The 23,774-nt window shown below is 27.1% G+C and overlaps 1 protein-coding gene across 1 annotated transcript in view; it reads right to left on the bottom strand.

Moving 5' to 3' along the window:
* Positions 1-23,774, bottom strand: part of LOC111637513 (sodium channel protein para-like) — a 179,834-nt gene that overhangs the window by 27,018 nt on the left and 129,042 nt on the right. Inside the window, exons 11-12 of the mRNA XM_023383020.1 lie at positions 22,659-22,724; positions 21,402-21,655 (exon numbers count right to left, since the gene is read on the bottom strand). Coding sequence (XP_023238788.1) covers positions 21,402-21,655; positions 22,659-22,724 — 320 coding nt within the window. The remainder of the gene's footprint in view (positions 1-21,401; positions 21,656-22,658; positions 22,725-23,774) is intronic.

Here is a 23,774-nt window from a genome sequence, read left to right as displayed (position 1 = left end):
CTATTCTGACTTAAATAAATTATCCAATTTATTTAAAAATTTATTTAAATCAAAAAGTCAAAAAATTTTGATATTCACAGTTAATGTCAAAATAATTAAGTTTTTGAAGATATTTAATTCATTTAACATAAAGTCTCAAAACCCAAAAGTTTTCAATCATGATTTCAAATTTATCAATAATAAATGATACAAATTTGCCAGAAAAGAAAAGTTTAATCTTATTTTAATCTCTTTTGTATAGCCATACTCCTAAAATAAATTATAAAGAATAAAAAGTTTCAAATATGTATGTTCTAAATGAAAAACCCTGACTTATTCACACTCAATGATTACCTAAACAATTAGTTAAGAAATTTTATATTCAATTAACACTATTCAAACTTTTTCCCTAAAATGCCTAAGACTAAAATTTTCTATTTCTGGTAAAATAATACCATTTACCAAAATATTTTAATTTTGTTAAAGTTTACAAAAGTTGACTNATCACTCTCTGAAAAATTCCTGGGGTTCTTTGACCTGTCTAGATTCATTCCCAAGTCTCTCAGATTGGCAGGCTGATACCTTAACTGCTTGATCATCTGGTTGCTTAGTAACTAAAAAATCATTCAATTATACTATTTTGGAGTGGCTGAAAGTGGAGTGAAAGTTTGAGAATAGCATTAATCAGTTTTAAGTGTTCTATAATCCAGTTGTAGAAATCTGGCAACCTATTCATAACCCTTTCAATGTGTATTTCAAACACAGATAAGCCAGGAATTACATGCATTAACATATAGTAAATGATGCATATTTTACTGTGTTATTGTTGTCAATTAGAATGTCTACAGAATGATATGATAAATTTTTAATGATTTCATATATGTACAGATATAGATAATGATGCTAATCACGTTACACTCATATGGAGTTGTTCAAACAGTTAAGAAAAACTAAATTGGTATATGGCATGCTAGTGCTCCACATGCTTGTTGCTTGCCTTCCCATAGACTTAATGTTGTACTTTTGCCACTCCACCACATCTGAACTATTGCACCTTTCTCAAAATTTTTCTTTAGACATATCATTTACAGCATAAGAGCTTGAATTTGATACCTGAACTGTATTTTTAGTCTCAGTCATTTACTCAAACTCAGTCAGAAAACTGAGTCTTTCAGTTAATATATAGACTCTTACTTTTTAAAACTCAATTTTCTACAATATTGTAACAGTACTACATCCTCTTATTATATGAGAATTTTTACAAGACTTTTCAGCCATAACTGTTGACATTTTTTTTAAAAATCTTTTTTATGTTTAAGATAGTGTCTCCAATTTCTTGGTTAATGGTTATGATTTCATATACCATTCTTTGTTTCCACTTGTGTTTTTTTTTACTATTAAACTATATAAATTAATTTATTTTAGCAATTTTTATATTTTGTAACCTCTCAACTGCAATTGCTTAGCAACAAAGTACTGCACAAAAATGTAATTTAAAAAAAAATGAAGACTATCACATTCAGAAGATTGCCAGAATTGTTAAAACTATTTTGATGTATAAAAGATTTATTTACAAAATTTAAAAAAAATCCTGATGAAAAGTTTCCTTGGAAGTACTAAATAAATTTTGTTTATTGAATATCTTCAAGAAAGCTGTACTTCACTTTTTATTTATAAGATTTATGGAATAAAACTTGAAATTAAATAATAGAAAAATTTAATATTCATGTAAATTATATATTTGTATAAAATTTAAAACTATAGTTTTAATAATAATCAATTTATAAACTATTTTGGTTATTGGGAATTATAAGATATTTAGTTTGTTTTAAATTAAATTCAGTTAGTTAATTAAAATGTAATGAATACAACATGACATATATATATATATATTAAACTTATATATATAAACATAAGGATTTATGTTAAATATATGGAATAATAGTTTATTAAAACCATTTACTTAAAATGTGTGTATATATATTTATATATATGTATGCACATACAATATTCATAATTTATTTAGTATAGCATTCAGAATATGTTTAAATTTCAAAGTAGAAAGAAGCTTAAATTTTTCCTCCATATGGATTTTAATGAAAATTAAATACCAAACCCAATGATATGTGTAGTAATTTTTTTCTTACAAATATTCAGATTCTTTATATAAAAAAGTTTGTCTAAATATTTATAGAAAACTTAATTTATAAATTTGTATTTGTACAATTAAAGACAAAATGCACTTTTTAAAAATTAAAGTGTTATTATCAAATAATTTTTCAAATACTTATTTGAATATTGTACATTTTTGAATTATTTTAAGGCTATTTATTAATCATAAGCAGGGCTGTCAAAAGCTTGTATGGGGCCTATGGTTAAAGCAGTGCTTGTTTATTCTTTAACAGGCCCCTTTTGCTATCTTTTCTTTGAACAAATGAAATACATAGAATGTTTCCTTACTAATAAAAAGTAGTCTTAAACAAATTTATTGTTAGTAAAAACAACATTAATTTATAGGGTAAGTACCACTATAGGCTTCAGTTTTCTGTGGATTCAGGGAAAATCTCCATTTTCCCCTCTCAATGGCCCTGATCACAGGTCTAAAAAATATTCAAAATTTAATAAAAACTTTAAGGATTTTTTACAATTTGTGAATTGTCTCATAATATGCATAATTATTTACTTGGATATTTCAGAATGATTTTGTGTTAAAAAATATTTAAGCAACAAAAATATTTAAGCAATTCAATAATAAATATTTATTCACTGCAACTGATCTTACAGACATAATGTCTGTAAGATCAGTTGCAGTGAATAAATATTTATTATTGAATTGCTTAAATATTTTTGTTGCTTAAATATTTTTTAACACAAAATCATTCTGAAATATCCAAGTAAATAATTATGCATATTATGAGACAATTCACAAATTGTAAAAAATCCTTAAAGTTTTTATTAAATTTTGAATATTTTTTAGACCTGTGATCAGGGCCATTGAGAGGGGAAAATGGAGATTTTCCCTGAATCCACAGAAAACTGAAGCCTATAGTGGTACTTACCCTATAAATTAATGTTGTTTTTACTAACAATAAATTTGTTTAAGACTACTTTTTATTAGTAAGGAAACATTCTATGTATTTCATTTGTTCAAAGAAAAGATAGCAAAAGGGGCCTGTTAAAGAATAAACAAGCACTGCTTTAACCATAGGCCCCATACAAGCTTTTGACAGCCCTGCTTATGATTAATAAATAGCCTTAAAATAATTCAAAAATGTACAATATTCAAATAAGTATTTGAAAAATTATTTGATAATAACACTTTAATTTTTAAAAAGNATCATCAGTAATGTACCTTCTCAGACTATAGCAAATAAAATACTGTATAAATACTTCTGTAATACAGCAATTTTCTTAAAAAATAAAAATATATTTACTGGGTAGATGAGGGACAATATGGTCCAAAATGCATTCTCTGTATAAAAATGAGTGAATAAAAGATGATTTCTTAATTTAGGCAATAATTCCATTACTGGTATAATAAGTCTGGTATTACAGGCAGATGGTGATGGCCATTAATGAAACTGAAAAACAACAACCAGACATGAAAGAAATACAAGAAAATATTAACTGTTAAGTAACAATTTAATTTTAAACAAATTTGTAATTTCTATACTACTTTCTAATATAATATGAAATTCATAAACAAACAATTTATCTGAGATTATTTGAAAAAATTTAATTGTATTATTCTTCAGCTATAATTTCATCTTGAAATAATTAAGATAAATTTATGTGAATTAAATGATAACACAATTAAATGTAATAAATAATCTCATGTTAAGTTTTTTTTTAATTTAAGAAAGCTTTTTCCATATATTAATAAATAATCAATTACTAATTAATTAAATTATCATTAAAAATATAACTAGTAGCAACTATTCAAAATTCTCAGTTCTAAATAATGAAATGAATATATTAGTAAAGCATAATTATTTTTAATTCCATTTCACACAAGTTCTGATTGATTGCATATTAAGTTAAGACATCTTAATATTAAAATATAAACTTAGTTGCTGCTTTTCTTGAAAATTTGACTATATGTAATAATTTTTATTACTATAATCAATAACATAACTTAAAATTTCTCCTTTACAATAATAATGAAATAAAAAACTTATCATTGAAAATTTATTAAGATAAGACTTAAGAATAAGTATTTATAAATTAATTAATATATATTATTTTCTTCTATTTTAAGTTATATATTACCTTAACTTTTATTTTCAGTTTATTCAAAATTAGACCAATGAATTTTTATTTAAAATATTTTCTTACAGATGAGAGAAAATGTTCAGAGTAAATGTTTCAGAAAATATTTTAAGTTATATTATTATATCAAAAATTAGATACATTGCTTACTTAAGGAAACCAAAATATATTTAATAATAAAATATATTTAGCCATTATTCTAATCATCCACAGCTTACAAATACATTGAAATGTGTAGAACAAAAAATTTAAAATTTTCAATGTATTTATAAGCTGAATTAGACTAGAATAACAGCCTAAAATGTTCCTTACTAAATACTTTTTGACTTCCTTAAATAAGAAGTCTAATTTTTGATTTCACCATTGTACCGTTTTATCCATTTTCATGAAGTATTGCAAATTACAGGTAAAATAGTTTTTTTCATATACTGTATATATGTTTTCGAACCATTTTTTTAACAACTTTCTTTTGAAAAATACTCATTTTTATTTGATTATCCACACTACACATGAACACAAACATTCTAACTCAATCAAAACTTCTTCCAAAACTTCAGACTATGAGGTGTTAAATATGATTAAAAATAATTTATTCTTGCAAGCGCTTTCGACGTATTTCTGTTTGATTTGTATTGCCTGAAGACAACGTGCGTATTTACGTCGAAAGCGCTCGCAAGAATAAATTATTTTTAATCATATTTAACGCCTCATAGTCTGAAGTTTTGGAAGAAGTTTTGATTGAGATAACTGTTGGCGTGACATCCAACCCCAGTACTTAATACTCCTAACATTCTAACTATTCACATATATAACTTATTGCATCTTTTTAAATAAATTTTAAAATTATTAATAGCTGCATATGTTATAATTAATAGTTAATGTAATTTTTAGTATTAAAGCAATTATTTCAATTCCATGGGATATATTGTTCTTGCCTTCAATACAAATCATAGTTTTCTGTGCTGTATAATCCACTATGCTATACACCAAAAATTTTTTCTATAATGAAGATAAAAGCTTTATACAATCCTTGTTGCTATATTCTCTTCCTATGAAAGCAGTCTATTTCTCCATAGCATAAGTTTCTAACTGCAATTTAAAATTAGCACATAAATCACCTGTTCATAAAATATACATCACTTTCAAATGTGTATTTCAACCGCAGAAAACCCATATGTTCTATGCATAAAAATACAGTACTTTAATATGTTCCTTTCATATTTTAAGCCATATTAATATGCTTGTCATTAATCAAAATATGCACTTCAAATGTTATTTTTTGATTCTGAAATTATTCCAAAAAAACAACAATTAACAATTTAAATTCTCAATGAGAAGAAAAAACCACATAAGTGTTTTTCATATTCCATCATTCAAAACAACATACAATTAAAAAGGAGTTTTATTTTGTTCACCATATAACATTATACCACATTTTGATCATCAGTAATGTACCTTCTCAGACTATAGCAAATAAAATACTGTATAAATACTTCTGTAATACAGCAATTTTCTTAAAAAATAAAAATATATTTACTTAAAGCCAGACAATCTGCCAAATATTGGGCTATGATTAAACTAAGTTAATAATTTAAATTTTAGGCCAATTTAAAATAGCGTATATTGAAGGCATCATTAATTAAAATAATTACAATGTAATTTAAAAATTTGTTTAATAAATTAATATCACTTTACTCACCTAACATTTTTTTATATGGGGTGTTCTACTACATTACATGGGCCTAAGGCAAAAATCATTTACATTAAAAAACATTAATTTTTAAGGATATTGTCCCATAATTCATTCATTTTTGTATGAGGGCTGTTTTTTTCAACTTCCAATGGTCCATAAAACAAAGACAAGTGTAAATAACTAAATGAATTTATTACCAAAAGTTAAGTACAGTACTAACATGGTTACTTTTCGACATAATCACCATGAAGATCGAGGCATTTGTCATATCTGAGGACAAGCTTTTCCATCTCCTTGTCATAGAATGTTGCCACCAGTGAATTGAGATGGCCTTAACAACATTGTTTTGAAGATTGTCATTAGTCTCAAACCTCTGCCCTGCTAGCCATGTTTTCAGTTCAGAAAAGAGGTGGAAGTCTTCACACATTAAAAAGTTCCAAGTTGAGTGGAAGTCTTCACCACCTTTAAACACCCAGTGTATAGCACCATGATTTAGCACCGAGCAATTTCCACCTCTTTCCTGAACAAAAAAAAGTGGCTAGGAGGGCAGAGGTTCAAGACTAATGACTATCTTCAAAACAATATTAATTAAGGCCCATCTCAAGTTATTGGCGGCAACATTCTATGACAAGAAAATGGAAAAGCTCATCCACAGATATGACAAATGCCTCAATCTTCACAGTGATTATGTCGAAAAGTAACCATGTTTGTGCCTAACTTTTGGTAATAAATTCATTTTGTTATTTACACTTGTCTTTGTTTTATGGACGATCGGAGCTTGAAAAAAAACCAGCCTAAGTTCAATGTATATTTATTCTATTAGACTGAATATTTTCTATTTATATAAATGTACAACTGAATCTGTACACGTAATTCTTAACAAAGAAGTTTCAATTTACTATATGTATTCATTTGAACACAATATAAAAGGAAAAGTGAAACAGTGTGAAATTGTTACATACCTTTAAAAAATTGATCAAGTTTTATTATTTAAATGTCTACTAAAACAGATTGTATTATTAAAACTTATTATACCAGTGTCCAAATCCTGCAAAATGAGGAAACATATCCAGAAAAAAGGGTATAATAAGTCCTAATAATACGATCTGTCCTAGTAGGCATTTAAATAATAAAATTGTATAATAAGGACACAAAGGCTTAAAAATTAATGAGCAAGTTTTGTTTGTATTTTTTTTATGGTCTTGTCACATATATGCTGGCAGAGGCAGATCTATATAGGGACTAATAGGGATTAAGCCCTGGGCCCCCAAATGTCAAGGGCCCACAAAAATTGAATTAGTATCATAAATTTTTAATACTTTTCATTATAATATATTTCAACTCTGATTTTGATGTTATTAAAAATGAATTTTAAACCCCAATTTAAAGATTCTTAATTTAACAAAAAATGGGGCTCCATTGGACTAGACTGTGAAAAACATAGATATGCCCCTGCATGCTGATACAGTATGTAATATCAGCCTCTTTTCATCAAAACTCCAGTTGTGTGAAAGAATGAACAGTCATTCAAAAGGTTAGCTAATACTAACAGTGAATAGTGAAAGTGAATGAGAAACCTGAAAGTGATTTTTTATTTTTTAGCAAAATTGGTTCACACCACAAAACATGGAAAGCAAAAATTTAAAATGTGTTGGACTGGAGAACCAATTTGCTAAATGGGAAAATTCATCAAAAACAGCATCACACATTACATACTGTATTATTTACTCTGCTGTTTGCATTTGCTGGTTGTTCACTTCAGGTTATTGATGCTAATACATAATTCACTTTTTCAATACATATTTCAATGTTTTTAACCACTTTGAAATGAAAAATATAAAGTGAATATGAAAGAAAAAAGTGCCATAGGATACTGAAAAATATAAGGTGTAAGTGTGAAATCATATAAATGAAAAACATATAACTGAAGTGTTTTACAATGGAAAAAGTACTGTGCAGAAAATATTTAATATATAATTGTGAAAAATGTATAACTCAGAAACATAAATGGGGTGATGTGGTTTTCTTCTCATTGAGAATTTAAATAATGTTAACCCATCATCATCATCATATTTCAAACAATTTATAAATTTTTTATTCATTTTGTTATTTGATGAATAATAAATTGTGTAAAAAGGGGGCGCTTCTGTCTGCCGAAGCTGCTGGCGTGTTTTTTTACTCACTTCAAATACAGGTAAAGAACGTATCCTGTCAAATAATTTTACGTTAAAATTTTACTGNCACCAGAGGGCCTTTTAAACAATACGTAGTCTGTTAGCGTTGGTCAGTAGTAGTCCAAATTCAATACGAACGTTTGTTTCTTGAAAATTTGATCACGGTTTAAATACAGTATTCACTTTTAATATTATCGACATGTCATCGAAAAGAAAACGTGTTGTATTATCATTAAAAGACAAATTAAAGTATTTATTTCAATTATCCGGATTTTTCCTTATCCGGATTACCTTCATCCCCAATTAGTCCGGATAATCGAGGTTCTACTGTATTTATAGTTAATATGAAAACTATAGCTTTTAAATCAAAATCTAAAAAATAATATAAATAGAATGTTTAGTTATTAACTTTTTTTTACTCTTTCACTTTTTAGGCACTAAGATGGCCTTTTATCAAAACCATCATTGATTTGGCCAGGCTCTTAATAGGGTGGCTGGATGTGAGGGATGAAGCTGCCATATTTGGGATGGATCACTCTCTGAAAAATTCCTGGGGTTCTTTGACCTGTCTAGATTCATTCCCAAGTCTCTCAGATTGGCAGGCTGATACCTTAACTGCTTGATCATCTGGTTGCTTAGTAACTAAAAAATCATTCAATTATACTATTTTGGAGTGGCTGAAAGTGGAGTGAAAGTTTGAGAATAGCATTAATCAGTTTTAAGTGTTCTATAATCCAGTTGTAGAAATCTGGCAACCTATTCATAACCCTTTCAATGTGTATTTCAAACACAGATAAGCCAGGAATTACATGCATTAACATATAGTAAATGATGCATATTTTACTGTGTTATTGTTGTCAATTAGAATGTCTACAGAATGATATGATAAATTTTTAATGATTTCATATATGTACAGATATAGATAATGATGCTAATCACGTTACACTCATATGGAGTTGTTCAAACAGTTAAGAAAAACTAAATTGGTATATGGCATGCTAGTGCTCCACATGCTTGTTGCTTGCCTTCCCATAGACTTAATGTTGTACTTTTGCCACTCCACCACATCTGAACTATTGCACCTTTCTCAAAATTTTTCTTTAGACATATCATTTACAGCATAAGAGCTTGAATTTGATACCTGAACTGTATTTTTAGTCTCAGTCATTTACTCAAACTCAGTCAGAAAACTGAGTCTTTCAGTTAATATATAGACTCTTACTTTTTAAAACTCAATTTTCTACAATATTGTAACAGTACTACATCCTCTTATTATATGAGAATTTTTACAAGACTTTTCAGCCATAACTGTTGACATTTTTTTTAAAAATCTTTTTTATGTTTAAGATAGTGTCTCCAATTTCTTGGTTAATGGTTATGATTTCATATACCATTCTTTGTTTCCACTTGTGTTTTTTTTTACTATTAAACTATATAAATTAATTTATTTTAGCAATTTTTATATTTTGTAACCTCTCAACTGCAATTGCTTAGCAACAAAGTACTGCACAAAAATGTAATTTAAAAAAAAATGAAGACTATCACATTCAGAAGATTGCCAGAATTGTTAAAACTATTTTGATGTATAAAAGATTTATTTACAAAATTTAAAAAAAATCCTGATGAAAAGTTTCCTTGGAAGTACTAAATAAATTTTGTTTATTGAATATCTTCAAGAAAGCTGTACTTCACTTTTTATTTATAAGATTTATGGAATAAAACTTGAAATTAAATAATAGAAAAATTTAATATTCATGTAAATTATATATTTGTATAAAATTTAAAACTATAGTTTTAATAATAATCAATTTATAAACTATTTTGGTTATTGGGAATTATAAGATATTTAGTTTGTTTTAAATTAAATTCAGTTAGTTAATTAAAATGTAATGAATACAACATGACATATATATATATATATTAAACTTATATATATAAACATAAGGATTTATGTTAAATATATGGAATAATAGTTTATTAAAACCATTTACTTAAAATGTGTGTATATATATTTATATATATGTATGCACATACAATATTCATAATTTATTTAGTATAGCATTCAGAATATGTTTAAATTTCAAAGTAGAAAGAAGCTTAAATTTTTCCTCCATATGGATTTTAATGAAAATTAAATACCAAACCCAATGATATGTGTAGTAATTTTTTTCTTACAAATATTCAGATTCTTTATATAAAAAAGTTTGTCTAAATATTTATAGAAAACTTAATTTATAAATTTGTATTTGTACAATTAAAGACAAAATGCACTTTTTAAAAATTAAAGTGTTATTATCAAATAATTTTTCAAATACTTATTTGAATATTGTACATTTTTGAATTATTTTAAGGCTATTTATTAATCATAAGCAGGGCTGTCAAAAGCTTGTATGGGGCCTATGGTTAAAGCAGTGCTTGTTTATTCTTTAACAGGCCCCTTTTGCTATCTTTTCTTTGAACAAATGAAATACATAGAATGTTTCCTTACTAATAAAAAGTAGTCTTAAACAAATTTATTGTTAGTAAAAACAACATTAATTTATAGGGTAAGTACCACTATAGGCTTCAGTTTTCTGTGGATTCAGGGAAAATCTCCATTTTCCCCTCTCAATGGCCCTGATCACAGGTCTAAAAAATATTCAAAATTTAATAAAAACTTTAAGGATTTTTTACAATTTGTGAATTGTCTCATAATATGCATAATTATTTACTTGGATATTTCAGAATGATTTTGTGTTAAAAAATATTTAAGCAACAAAAATATTTAAGCAATTCAATAATAAATATTTATTCACTGCAACTGATCTTACAGACATAATGTCTGTAAGATCAGTTGCAGTGAATAAATATTTATTATTGAATTGCTTAAATATTTTTGTTGCTTAAATATTTTTTAACACAAAATCATTCTGAAATATCCAAGTAAATAATTATGCATATTATGAGACAATTCACAAATTGTAAAAAATCCTTAAAGTTTTTATTAAATTTTGAATATTTTTTAGACCTGTGATCAGGGCCATTGAGAGGGGAAAATGGAGATTTTCCCTGAATCCACAGAAAACTGAAGCCTATAGTGGTACTTACCCTATAAATTAATGTTGTTTTTACTAACAATAAATTTGTTTAAGACTACTTTTTATTAGTAAGGAAACATTCTATGTATTTCATTTGTTCAAAGAAAAGATAGCAAAAGGGGCCTGTTAAAGAATAAACAAGCACTGCTTTAACCATAGGCCCCATACAAGCTTTTGACAGCCCTGCTTATGATTAATAAATAGCCTTAAAATAATTCAAAAATGTACAATATTCAAATAAGTATTTGAAAAATTATTTGATAATAACACTTTAATTTTTAAAAAGTGCATTTTGTCTTTAATTGTACAAATACAAATTTATAAATTAAGTTTTCTATAAATATTTAGACAAACTTTTTTATATAAAGAATCTGAATATTTGTAAGAAAAAAATTACTACACATATCATTGGGTTTGGTATTTAATTTTCATTAAAATCCATATGGAGGAAAAATTTAAGCTTCTTTCTACTTTGAAATTTAAACATATTCTGAATGCTATACTAAATAAATTATGAATATTGTATGTGCATACATATATATAAATATATATACACACATTTTAAGTAAATGGTTTTAATAAACTATTATTCCATATATTTAACATAAATCCTTATGTTTATATATATAAGTTTAATATATATATATATATGTCATGTTGTATTCATTACATTTTAATTAACTAACTGAATTTAATTTAAAACAAACTAAATATCTTATAATTCCCAATAACCAAAATAGTTTATAAATTGATTATTATTAAAACTATAGTTTTAAATTTTATACAAATATATAATTTACATGAATATTAAATTTTTCTATTATTTAATTTCAAGTTTTATTCCATAAATCTTATAAATAAAAAGTGAAGTACAGCTTTCTTGAAGATATTCAATAAACAAAATTTATTTAGTACTTCCAAGGAAACTTTTCATCAGGATTTTTTTTAAATTTTGTAAATAAATCTTTTATACATCAAAATAGTTTTAACAATTCTGGCAATCTTCTGAATGTGATAGTCTTCATTTTTTTTTAAATTACATTTTTGTGCAGTACTTTGTTGCTAAGCAATTGCAGTTGAGAGGTTACAAAATATAAAAATTGCTAAAATAAATTAATTTATATAGTTTAATAGTAAAAAAAAACACAAGTGGAAACAAAGAATGGTATATGAAATCATAACCATTAACCAAGAAATTGGAGACACTATCTTAAACATAAAAAAGATTTTTAAAAAAAATGTCAACAGTTATGGCTGAAAAGTCTTGTAAAAATTCTCATATAATAAGAGGATGTAGTACTGTTACAATATTGTAGAAAATTGAGTTTTAAAAAGTAAGAGTCTATATATTAACTGAAAGACTCAGTTTTCTGACTGAGTTTGAGTAAATGACTGAGACTAAAAATACAGTTCAGGTATCAAATTCAAGCTCTTATGCTGTAAATGATATGTCTAAAGAAAAATTTTGAGAAAGGTGCAATAGTTCAGATGTGGTGGAGTGGCAAAAGTACAACATTAAGTCTATGGGAAGGCAAGCAACAAGCATGTGGAGCACTAGCATGCCATATACCAATTTAGTTTTTCTTAACTGTTTGAACAACTCCATATGAGTGTAACGTGATTAGCATCATTATCTATATCTGTACATATATGAAATCATTAAAAATTTATCATATCATTCTGTAGACATTCTAATTGACAACAATAACACAGTAAAATATGCATCATTTACTATATGTTAATGCATGTAATTCCTGGCTTATCTGTGTTTGAAATACACATTGAAAGGGTTATGAATAGGTTGCCAGATTTCTACAACTGGATTATAGAACACTTAAAACTGATTAATGCTATTCTCAAACTTTCACTCCACTTTCAGCCACTCCAAAATAGTATAATTGAATGATTTTTTAGTTACTAAGCAACCAGATGATCAAGCAGTTAAGGTATCAGCCTGCCAATCTGAGAGACTTGGGAATGAATCTAGACAGGTCAAAGAACCCCAGGAATTTTTCAGAGAGTGATCCATCCCAAATATGGCAGCTTCATCCCTCACATCCAGCCACCCTATTAAGAGCCTGGCCAAATCAATGATGGTTTTGATAAAAGGCCATCTTAGTGCCTAAAAAGTGAAAGAGTAAAAAAAAGTTAATAACTAAACATTCTATTTATATTATTTTTTAGATTTTGATTTAAAAGCTATAGTTTTCATATTAACTATAAATATTTACAAATTTGAGTTTCTTATATAGTGGGTGATCGGTTAATGAACAAATCGGATAACGAACACTTTCGCGAAAGATTTTTATGATCGGACAACGAACACATGTTCGGATAACAAACACTTGACTGAACAAACCCAAGAAGGAGCGATGTAAAATAACGAATACCAAAACTTCCTTTGTCTTCAGGCAACAATTCGAAACTTTTCGGAGCATGAGAGATGTTGACATCGACGTTCTACCCAGTATATACTGATCGGATAGTATTTCCCCAAACTTTGAAACCCTCCCTTGTATCAATAATTCCAGCCCTTGTAATATTTCTGACAGAAACAATTCTTTTACGTTTTCTGCTGAAAATGCAGATTTATGCCGATATCTGCTATTAAAGATCTTTTGAAGATGTCAGAACAACGGTTTTAAAATGGCATCCAAACCAGGTTGAGGTTAATAAGCCTAGGGATCTCTACAATTACAATGCTATTAATTACTTATGAAAATTCATGAAGAAGATAGAAAAGCAATTGACATTGGACAGATTCTTTAACCCCACAAATGGAAAAAAACATGACTAATAAAAATGCAAGACCATGTATATATGTATTTTTATTTTTGGGGGTCTCCAGAACGAATTAATCAAATTCCCATAGAAATCTATGGTAAATCGATAATCGGTTAACGAACAATTCAGATAGCGAACAAAGTCTTGGAACGGATTATGTTTGTTAACCGATCACCCACTGTAGTATGCATACAAAGCTTTGGTAATTCATAGATTTCTATGAAGAAGGATATGGATTGATATAGCAAGTAATCAAATAAATAATGTCATTTTTTTAAATGTAAATAAAAATGCTTACATTTTTTGTTTAAAATAATTTTAAACAAAAATATCAAAATATTCACCTTCACATTCAATTACACTTTTCCAATGGAAGGGCAATTTGAAAATACCATTTCTAGCATTAAAAATTGAGTTACTTCTCTTATAGTTGTGATTTGTAAATTGTTTTCCATGCATATGATTATCCAAAGATAAAAAAATGTGATAATCCAGCAGAAATAAGTCAACACAATAAGAAGGATGAGATAAAAGTTCCCATCCCAATTGCATTATTTTATTTCTTGTAATTTCTGCAATATGGATGAGCATTATCTTGTAAAAACAAAACCATCTCAACAATTTATCAAAAATGACTGCTTTAGTCTTAATTTGTCATGTACTCTTTGTCATTGCTCACTGTACAAATCTACTGTGAGGGTTTGACCAACATTCAAGTACTTGTGAAGAACAATACCTCTCAAAGTTCTCCAAACACAAAGAAGGATTTTTTCAGCAGTCATTTCAAATCATTTATAAAAATGACATTTTCACCTGCTGAGAAAATGTAATTGAATGTGAAGATGAATATTTTGATGAATAAAATTATTTTAAACAAAAAATACAAGCATTTTTATTCACATTTCAAAAAAATGACATTATTTACTTGGTTACCTGATAAGATTACCATGAAGATAGAAATATGTTTATATGGAAATCTACCACTGCTTTTATGAAATATAGGCATTGAAAAATGAAAATAAAAGACAGATTGTGTCCTTTCTCATTTCAATAAAGGCATCTGATCATACTAGTTATGGGTTATATGCCAATTTTAAATTGCAATTATGAAATCATGTTTATGAAGACACAGGATATACAGTGGCATGGGTTAAGGAAAGTTTTATTTTTGCTCTAGCAGTTTTCTGCAGATTATACACTCTCACAGGTTATACACATGAAAACACTGTAAATAAATTTTAAATAAATTGTGTTTAGATGATGTGCTTTTTACAATGGTGTAATCAGATGTTGGCTTTAATATCTGTAGTCATATTTTGCATTTATGATTTACCTTTTTATATGTTAATTATTAAATTAAATATTTTAGTTATCTAACTTTTAATGGGCTAGTGGGATAATTCTTATTAATTTAATGGGATTAGTGTTTATTTGATTACAAATTCAAAGAGAATTTTTAAGTCTGCAAAAATTATAACCTAAAAATAATATTGATGAAAACAGACATTCTAGAATAAACATATTTTTATTGCTAATGCTGAGCAAAGGAAACACTTTTATGCCTATTTTATATGTGATTACTGCTCCACTCTAAAAATAAAAAAATTAGTAAGAACTAATAATAATAATTACAGTGATTATTCTCTGTATACATTTATTAAATGTGTTGAATTATATATTAAAAGTAGTCAATTTTTTATTTTGTAACTAGGCTAGATTAGTTTTTTTCATTTTAGTGAATACATAATATATAAAAAATATATATTTGTTTTTATCAGTTCAAGGTAGAAAATTTAGAAAATTCATTAGTATGAAATATGTTAACTACACAAACGAAAGAATTGTTGATTATCAAAATCTGACACTAAATAATTCAACTATTAGCTGACAAATCATGCTGCTTGTATTTTAATTTAAAAAAGTCAATCCTTGAAGTTTTTAGACACACTTAGTATTATTCATTTTATTACTCATGATACAGTTGTAGTAATTAGAATTTATTTTAGTATTTCATAAAGATTATTGATATTTTTAAAATGACAAATTAAAGAATATAAAACTTCAATTAACATTCATACTTAATGGAAAAAATCATCTAAATTAAAAATGTAAAATTTTTTCACAATATCAAACTATTACTGTTTATAAAGTATTTAACATATTTTAAATATTATGAATGTGAATAAGAAGTTACTTAGCTTAGCAATATCCACTAGCAAGGATACTGTAAATATATTGTAGAAACTATTTTACAAATTAAAATAATTGATTAAAATAATTGAATAAAAGTTAATTTTTGTATTCTATTATACATTAATGAATTTATATAATTGTGTATTGCAAGCATTATGAATTGTAAACAAAGAAAAATGACAAGAAATTATTTCAATTTTTTTTTTTGTTTTATAAACTGTTGTAAATTCTGTCTTATTCAATATATTCTTGAATGGCAGAAATAACATTGGCACAGCAATTCAACTAATTTAAGCTTGGTATTTTGTTTAAAAAAATTGATAAAGTTTTAATAATAAGTGAAATATTATGAATATTGGAATTTTACTTGTTTAATGGGTTTAATTTTTTTTTTGTTTGTTACAAATACTAAGTTTAATAGAAATACAATATAAACATAAAATTTTTCATAAAGTATAAACATAAAATTTTTCAATACAATTTTTAGACAGATGCTAAAAAAATTCAGTTTTAATTTGTTTTTTACATTAATAATGAAAAGTCAATACAGTAGAACTTTGATTCTTTTTCAAGGAACCAATTAAAAAACTTCTTAAGTTATATTATTTTCATTTCTGCTTATCATTCAATAATCCATATATATTTTAAAATTTTCCATCACATTAAAGTGAATTAAGCTTATACAGTGTCTACTTATTTATTTGTCTAATAAACAACTCTACTAAAACCTAATACATTATAATAATAAAGCCAACCACTGTCGTATGCCATCAGGCTATATAATGGCTATATAATAGCCATTATATAGCCCAATGGCATATGGCAGTGATTGGCTTTATTATTTGTCTAATGTAGCCCAGCTTCATCCATTTTGTTATGTAAAACAAATATATTTTATGATTCCCATAAAAATCCACAGATCTACAAAAAGTCTACTGTGCTAAAATTCATTAAAGATATGTAGCATAACCCACATATAGGTAACACTTTTCAGAACTTGCTGTTTGTTGCAAATAACTATGTAAGAAAATTGTAAAATCCATGTTCAAAGCAACCCAAAGTCATATGCAAAATGACAAAAAATTTTGTGCATTTTCTAATGTAATTATTTTGATTTGTTTGTATGCAATTAAATGTATAAAAGTTTTGATAATATACAGTTAAAGAACTTCTTAAGCAAGTCCATTTTTACAGTCATGGCCAAAAATTTCTATGTACTTAAGTACTTAAGTGAAAAATTTTCTTAAACAGGAACATTTTATACAGAAAAAATTTACACATCCTAATGGGGAAAAATTAGAACTTTAAAATTAAACTTCTCATGTGAGAAAGCTTCTAAAGTAGAAACTTCTTAACTGAGTTCTACTGTATATATTTTTTAAAAATTACTTTATTTAACAAACTGGAGGAAATTAATTTTTTTCTATGCATTCAGTTTAATTCATTCAAATAATAAAGATTGCTATTATGTAATTTATTTATAATATTTTTAAGCTATCTCTCTATTTTTTATACTTCGATGAATCATATTTTATATTTATCATTGAAATTAAAATAATGCTACTTTATTGATAAAATATTATTTAAAATAATTTTAAATTTATTCTTTATATTTGAAAGTAACTTTGAATTTCTGTAATTTTAAAATTTGCAACCTTTAAAAATTACTGCTCAAACTTTAATTTTTAAAAGAGATTTATCATCAGAGGTTTATAATTTATTTATTATACACAAATAAAGTATTATTTAAACTACATCACAAAACACCAGGATGTGTTAAATATTGCACTCTTAGAACCTATAACCAGTGTGATATAAAAACAAAAGATAAAGATCACCACAAACGTTTTTGAACTGCTGTAAGTTCTTCTTCAGGTGTGAAACAGAATAACTGATGGGACAGAGCAAACCGTTATGGAAATTCAGGAAATATTAGAAGGTGTTACAAGAGATGCACGCGTGTTCATCTGGTTGACATATCGTGAACTTAAAGTTCGGAGTCCATCAACACCTGCCAGGCCGATGACAGAACCAACTCATCCTTAAAATTGATGCAGTTGTCATTGAGGTTTGATTTATAAATGTGAATGACTTCTAGCCACTTAAGGTGTTCGGCATGTGACGTAGCATGTAAGAGCTTCGCCTGGTGGAAGGCCACCTCAATGTGTGGGTTGGCGGCATATGTGGTGAGGGCGGAAGTATTTCTCTGATGACGTATATCCGCTATATGTTCCTGTACTCTGACTTCCAAGGAGCATTTTGTGGATCCGATGTATACGAGGTCCCTATCCGGTTGGAGGTCCCTTTTCCATTGCGAAGGATGTCAAAGATGGTAGGACATCTGTATGTGATCTGAATATGTCATTTCTTGGCGATCTCGACCTCCCCAACCTGAACAGACTCCCTGGCATCTATAGTATCCCATTAGGGACAACAGATTTGATAGGGACCTTGTATACATCGGATCCACAAAATGCTCCTTGGAAGTCAGAGTACAGGAACATATAGTGGACATACATCATCAGAGAAATGCTTCCGCCCTCGCCACATACACCACCAACCCACATATTGAGGCGGCCTTCCACCAGGCGAAGCTCGTACATGCTACGTCACATGCCGAACACCTTAAGTGGCTAGAAGTCATTCACATTTATAAATCAAACCTCAATGACAACTGCATCAATTTTAAGGATGAGTTGGTTCTGTCATCGGCCTGGCAGGTGTTGATGGACTCCGAACTTTAAGTTCACGATATGTCAACCAGATGAACACGCGTGCATCTCTTGTAACACCTTCTAATATTTCCTGAATTTCCATAACGGTTTGCTCTGTCCCATCAGTTATTCTGTTTCACACCTGAAAAAGAACTCACAGCAGTTTGAAAACGTTTGTGGTGATCTTTATCTTTTGTTTTTATATCACATCAGTTATAGGTTCTAAAACTGCAATAAAGTATTATTTAGAACATTTTACAATCTGAAACAAGAAAAATTTTATCAGTAATTTTATTGAAAAAGAAAACATTCTAAATTTAAACTTTTGAGAAAATAAATTTAAAATCAATCAAAATTTCATATTTATATTTTTAGATTTTGATTAATTTTAAACTGCATAAAATTAATATATTTAATTTTTATTTCAATATTCTTTAATTTCTTGTTCTACCTTTTTGAGAAATAATAATACATTCTTTACATAAAATTTGCATTTTATGTAAAAAATGTAATTAATTTTTTCCATAATAATTCATTTCAAACATACAAGGCAAGTTCAATAGAAAACTGAAAAATATTAATAAAAAGTTTGTAAAGTGAACAACAATATAGTAATTTTGAAACATGAAACTTCCAAGTCAGAGACAACAATAACTGCATCTTGCAAAACTATTGATGTGCAAGAACATAAGACAACAGATTGATAAAAAGGTTGCAGCACTCAGAAGTGCACAAAGGAAGAGTAATGTAGTGTTGTCTGATTTTTTGATAAAAACTAATTGACATCCCATTGGCTCATGAAGGTAAGGAGAAGACTATATGAGTTGAACATAAGTGTATGAGTAGAGTTCTAAAGTTCCAAAAACAAACCACAGTTCTGTGGAAGATTTTCCATTGCATTCATTGCAGTCCCAGCTATAGAAAATCTTTTGAACCTTAAGGCTCTACTTGTACATCTGGGTGCAACTCTTGCAGTTGTCTCTTTACTATATCTGAATATACCAATGGGATGTCAATTCGTTTTTATCTAAAAATCACACAACACTACATTGCTTTCTTCTTTTGTGTACTGCTGAGAGGTGCCATCATTTTATCAGTCTGTTGTCTTATGTTCTCACACATCAACAGTATTGCTAATTGCAGTAACTGTTGCCTCTGACTTGAAGTTTCATGTGTCAAAATTACTATAAAATTGTCCACTCTCCTGACTTTCAATGACACTTTTCCAGATTTCTATTACATATACCTTATAATATTTAAAAAAAAAACTAAAATCTAATGAAAAAATTATTTATGGACAAATTTATAACTATAAAATTATTTCTTATTTATTTTCAACTTGCTTAAACTGGAAATAAAAATGTTTCAATTAATATTTATTAAAAATTATTTAATAAATTAAAAACTCAAACTGAAAACTTAAATTCCATAAAATGATTTGCCATTATTTTTTAAATCAGATTTTTGAATTAAATTTTCTTTTAATGTTTTAATTTTAATAACACTAAATATAATATAATGATATTTGTGTAGAACAATCTAATAAGTGAAATCCATTTGACCTTATTAACATCTCAGTATTTTTATCTCCTACTAGCAGTTTGCATTTTCACAAATTTATAATTATGATTTACCTATCTGATAAAAACAAAAAAAAAAAAAATACCATAAAATATTACCTACTGTAACATTCTATACTATATCAGTAACTATATTATTTTACTCTATAATTCTACCTTGCTATATAATTTTTCAGCTTACCTCAGATAAGGAAATTACTTTTTTATTAATTTAATCCTATATTTCTGGCTGGTTTATACTGCATTAAACAAAGTAAATATCTTTGCATACCCAAAAAAACAATTATATTTTATGTTGCAAGGCCAAGCTAAATAATGAGCATGTTGAAAATATTTAACTTCAGGTAGTTATTAAATAATACAAAAGTGCATAAGGACAAATGATTAAAAAATTCCAGCAAATTTTGCAGGAGGATAAGAAAAATATGAACTGCATATTTTGCTCACATACAAAGCAAATTGCTTTGCATCAAATAGGTGCCATGCAATAAAAGTATGGATAAATTTGCTAATAAGCTCAATTTTATGGGTGAAATGCTTCCCGATAAAATTAAAAAGCCAAAATGCCACACAGGGAAATGATTTTTTACACATGCGGTTAATTTCTCCAGTTGTGGACTGGCTAGTTGATCACCAAAGGGGAAGCATTATGTTTTTAAAAATAAACAGCATTAAATAATATATATTTATATATATAATTTTTTAAAATTGAAATTTATGATCATATATCTCAAAGGCACTGTGTTGCTCATTCAGTTATGCAACTCAGTCAAAATTACATTATTTAGATTTCAAAATATAAATCTTAATTTATATGCATTAAATTGAGTTAAATTAATTTGATTATATTAATATTCATAATAATAAAAATATATCTAAAAAAAAGGAGTTGCATCACTGAACTATTGATGTAATTTGCAGCCTTTGCCCTGACTTACATAATTGCCAGTTGTTAAGAATTTTTCAAAATCTGGATGCATATCGTAATGATCCATGGCCATGAAGAGTGTGTTGACAACAATGCAGAGAGTAATAAACAGTTCCATGAAGGGATCGAAGACGATGAGGGTGATGATTTCTTGAATGCGGATCCAGCACTGACAACAGTCCCACAGACAGAAGATATCAATACATTTCAAGCACTGAGCCAAGAATTTTTCTTTGAACTTGGGTTTCTCCTCTTCCTCTCTCTCTGTAGGAAAATAATAGATGGACACTGAATAATGTTTAAGTATGGCCGTTGGGTAGCCTGTGGGCGGGTCTGTCTACTCTACAGTGACACACCACGCACACCACAAACTACAAACTGCCATGCATCACAACAAAGGACAGACTACTGGGTAGTTTATAAAATAGTGCACAAACAACCAAATTCAAAATTATGAAGAAGTTATTAATAATTAATTTATTTAAAATATTAATGATAAATTGAATATCTATCTAAAATTATTTATTTTTAAAAATATTTAATATTAATAAAAAGTTTAATGTTAATTATAATTATACATATTAATAACAAAAAATAATAATGGTACATTTGTGCACTGTCAATTGTCTTAAAATTTCTGATAATATCTTTAAGCATTAAGAATAGATGAAATATACTTTACCACTTCTGAAAGTGATATCTCAGCCAACATGTTTTAATATATTGTTAGCATGATAGAACTACACAGTAATTAACAATATAAAACAAATTTTGCCAAAATTCAACTGATCATCCAACAAGAAGACAGCACTACATGCAACATTTTATCATGAAAACCTATCTTACACAGCAGATATTATAATGAAAATAAATTAGAAATAAAATCCCTATAGAATATGACACCCATGCCACCCAATGGGAAAAATGTTTCATGCACAAACATGGTGGAAAGCCCTTTGCATCTATCTTGACAACTACCATTTAAAATAAGGGATCTTCCAAGCTGTTCGCATGCTGCATTCAGTTAGCATCATGTTTTTAAATGAAAGTAGCTGCCCTGTTTTGTTCATTGGTTCTGCAACTACCTACTTTGAAAAATATCTTTCTTCGTATGAAATGAAATTCAAGCAAAAAAGAGTCCAGCTATCTACTGTAGAACCAAAACTTCAATGCAGTCCAGGTAGTTGGTAGGGATAGGACTGGCAGACAGGCATCACCATCATCTACAGGGGCAGGACTTGGATCCGTGGATGGACAGGATAGTTACCTCTCTCACTTGCTCTGCTTTGCCTCCCAGCTGCTTGTTCTATAATGTCATTCAGCACCAACACATCTACAGTTATTAAAAATTAAAAAAAAAACTAATTTTGAAAATATATAAAAAATTTCAGTCATAAATGAAATTTACATATTAGTAATGATTTGATAAATGTAAATAAAATTAAAAAATGAGTTTAATACACCATTAAAAATTAATATTTAATATTATTTTAAAACATACAAACACAGAAATCATTCATAATTAATTATATATGACATATTTCAATCAATTTACTCTTATTCTAATGAGTTATAATCCTTTCTTTTATAATTTATAAAGAATTTCATTTTAAAAGCAATACTTTTATTCTATTATTTATAATTAAAAAATTATATATGAATTTCCAACTTTTAAATCATAATTTTCATATTATGCCAAATATCATTTCCTTAATTATTAATTTTATTTTGTAAATCTGTAACAATCAATTTCACACCTTCCTTACTTCTTTCAGCAATACCTGATTGGAAAGAAAACAAACGTTTTTAGCTTAGTTTACAGGCTTGCTTCAGGTTTTACACATTAGAATTGAACAGTTTACTGAGTATTCCAAAATTGGAATGTTCCAACCTTTAAACTAACTTTTTAAAAAATTGAATTATTTAATGCATCAAATTAAATAAAAATAAAATAAACACATATATAATTATTTTTATTTATTTATGTGTTTATTTTATTTTTATTTAATTTGATGCATTAAATAATTCAATTTTTTAAAAAATGCATTTTTTAAAAAGTCAGTTTAACGGTTGGAACATTCCAATTTTGGAACACTCAGTAAACCATTCAATTCAAATATGTAGAACCTAAAGCAAGCCCATAAAGTAGGCTGCTGAAAACATTTGTTTTTAATAAAGTATTTCTGGAAGAAGTAACGAAGGTTGAGACTGATTACTATTAGGATAAGTTCCAGCTTTGAATGACACATTGAGTAAACCTATAAATTATTTATATTAATATATTTCAATTATCTCTATATGCATAATTATTATTATATTATAAAACTTAACTAGAATAGAGTTTAAAAGGACAGAAAAGATTTGTGAAAGATAACTTAAATTT

The sequence above is a fragment of the Centruroides sculpturatus genome, unplaced genomic scaffold, assembly GCF_000671375.1.
Source record: "Centruroides sculpturatus isolate CEXI.00-Female unplaced genomic scaffold, Cexi_2.0 scaffold824, whole genome shotgun sequence".
Taxonomy (NCBI): Eukaryota; Metazoa; Arthropoda; class Arachnida; order Scorpiones; family Buthidae; genus Centruroides; species Centruroides sculpturatus.
Note: the sequence above shows the minus strand (reverse complement) of the source record. Positions and strands in the feature narration are given on the sequence as shown.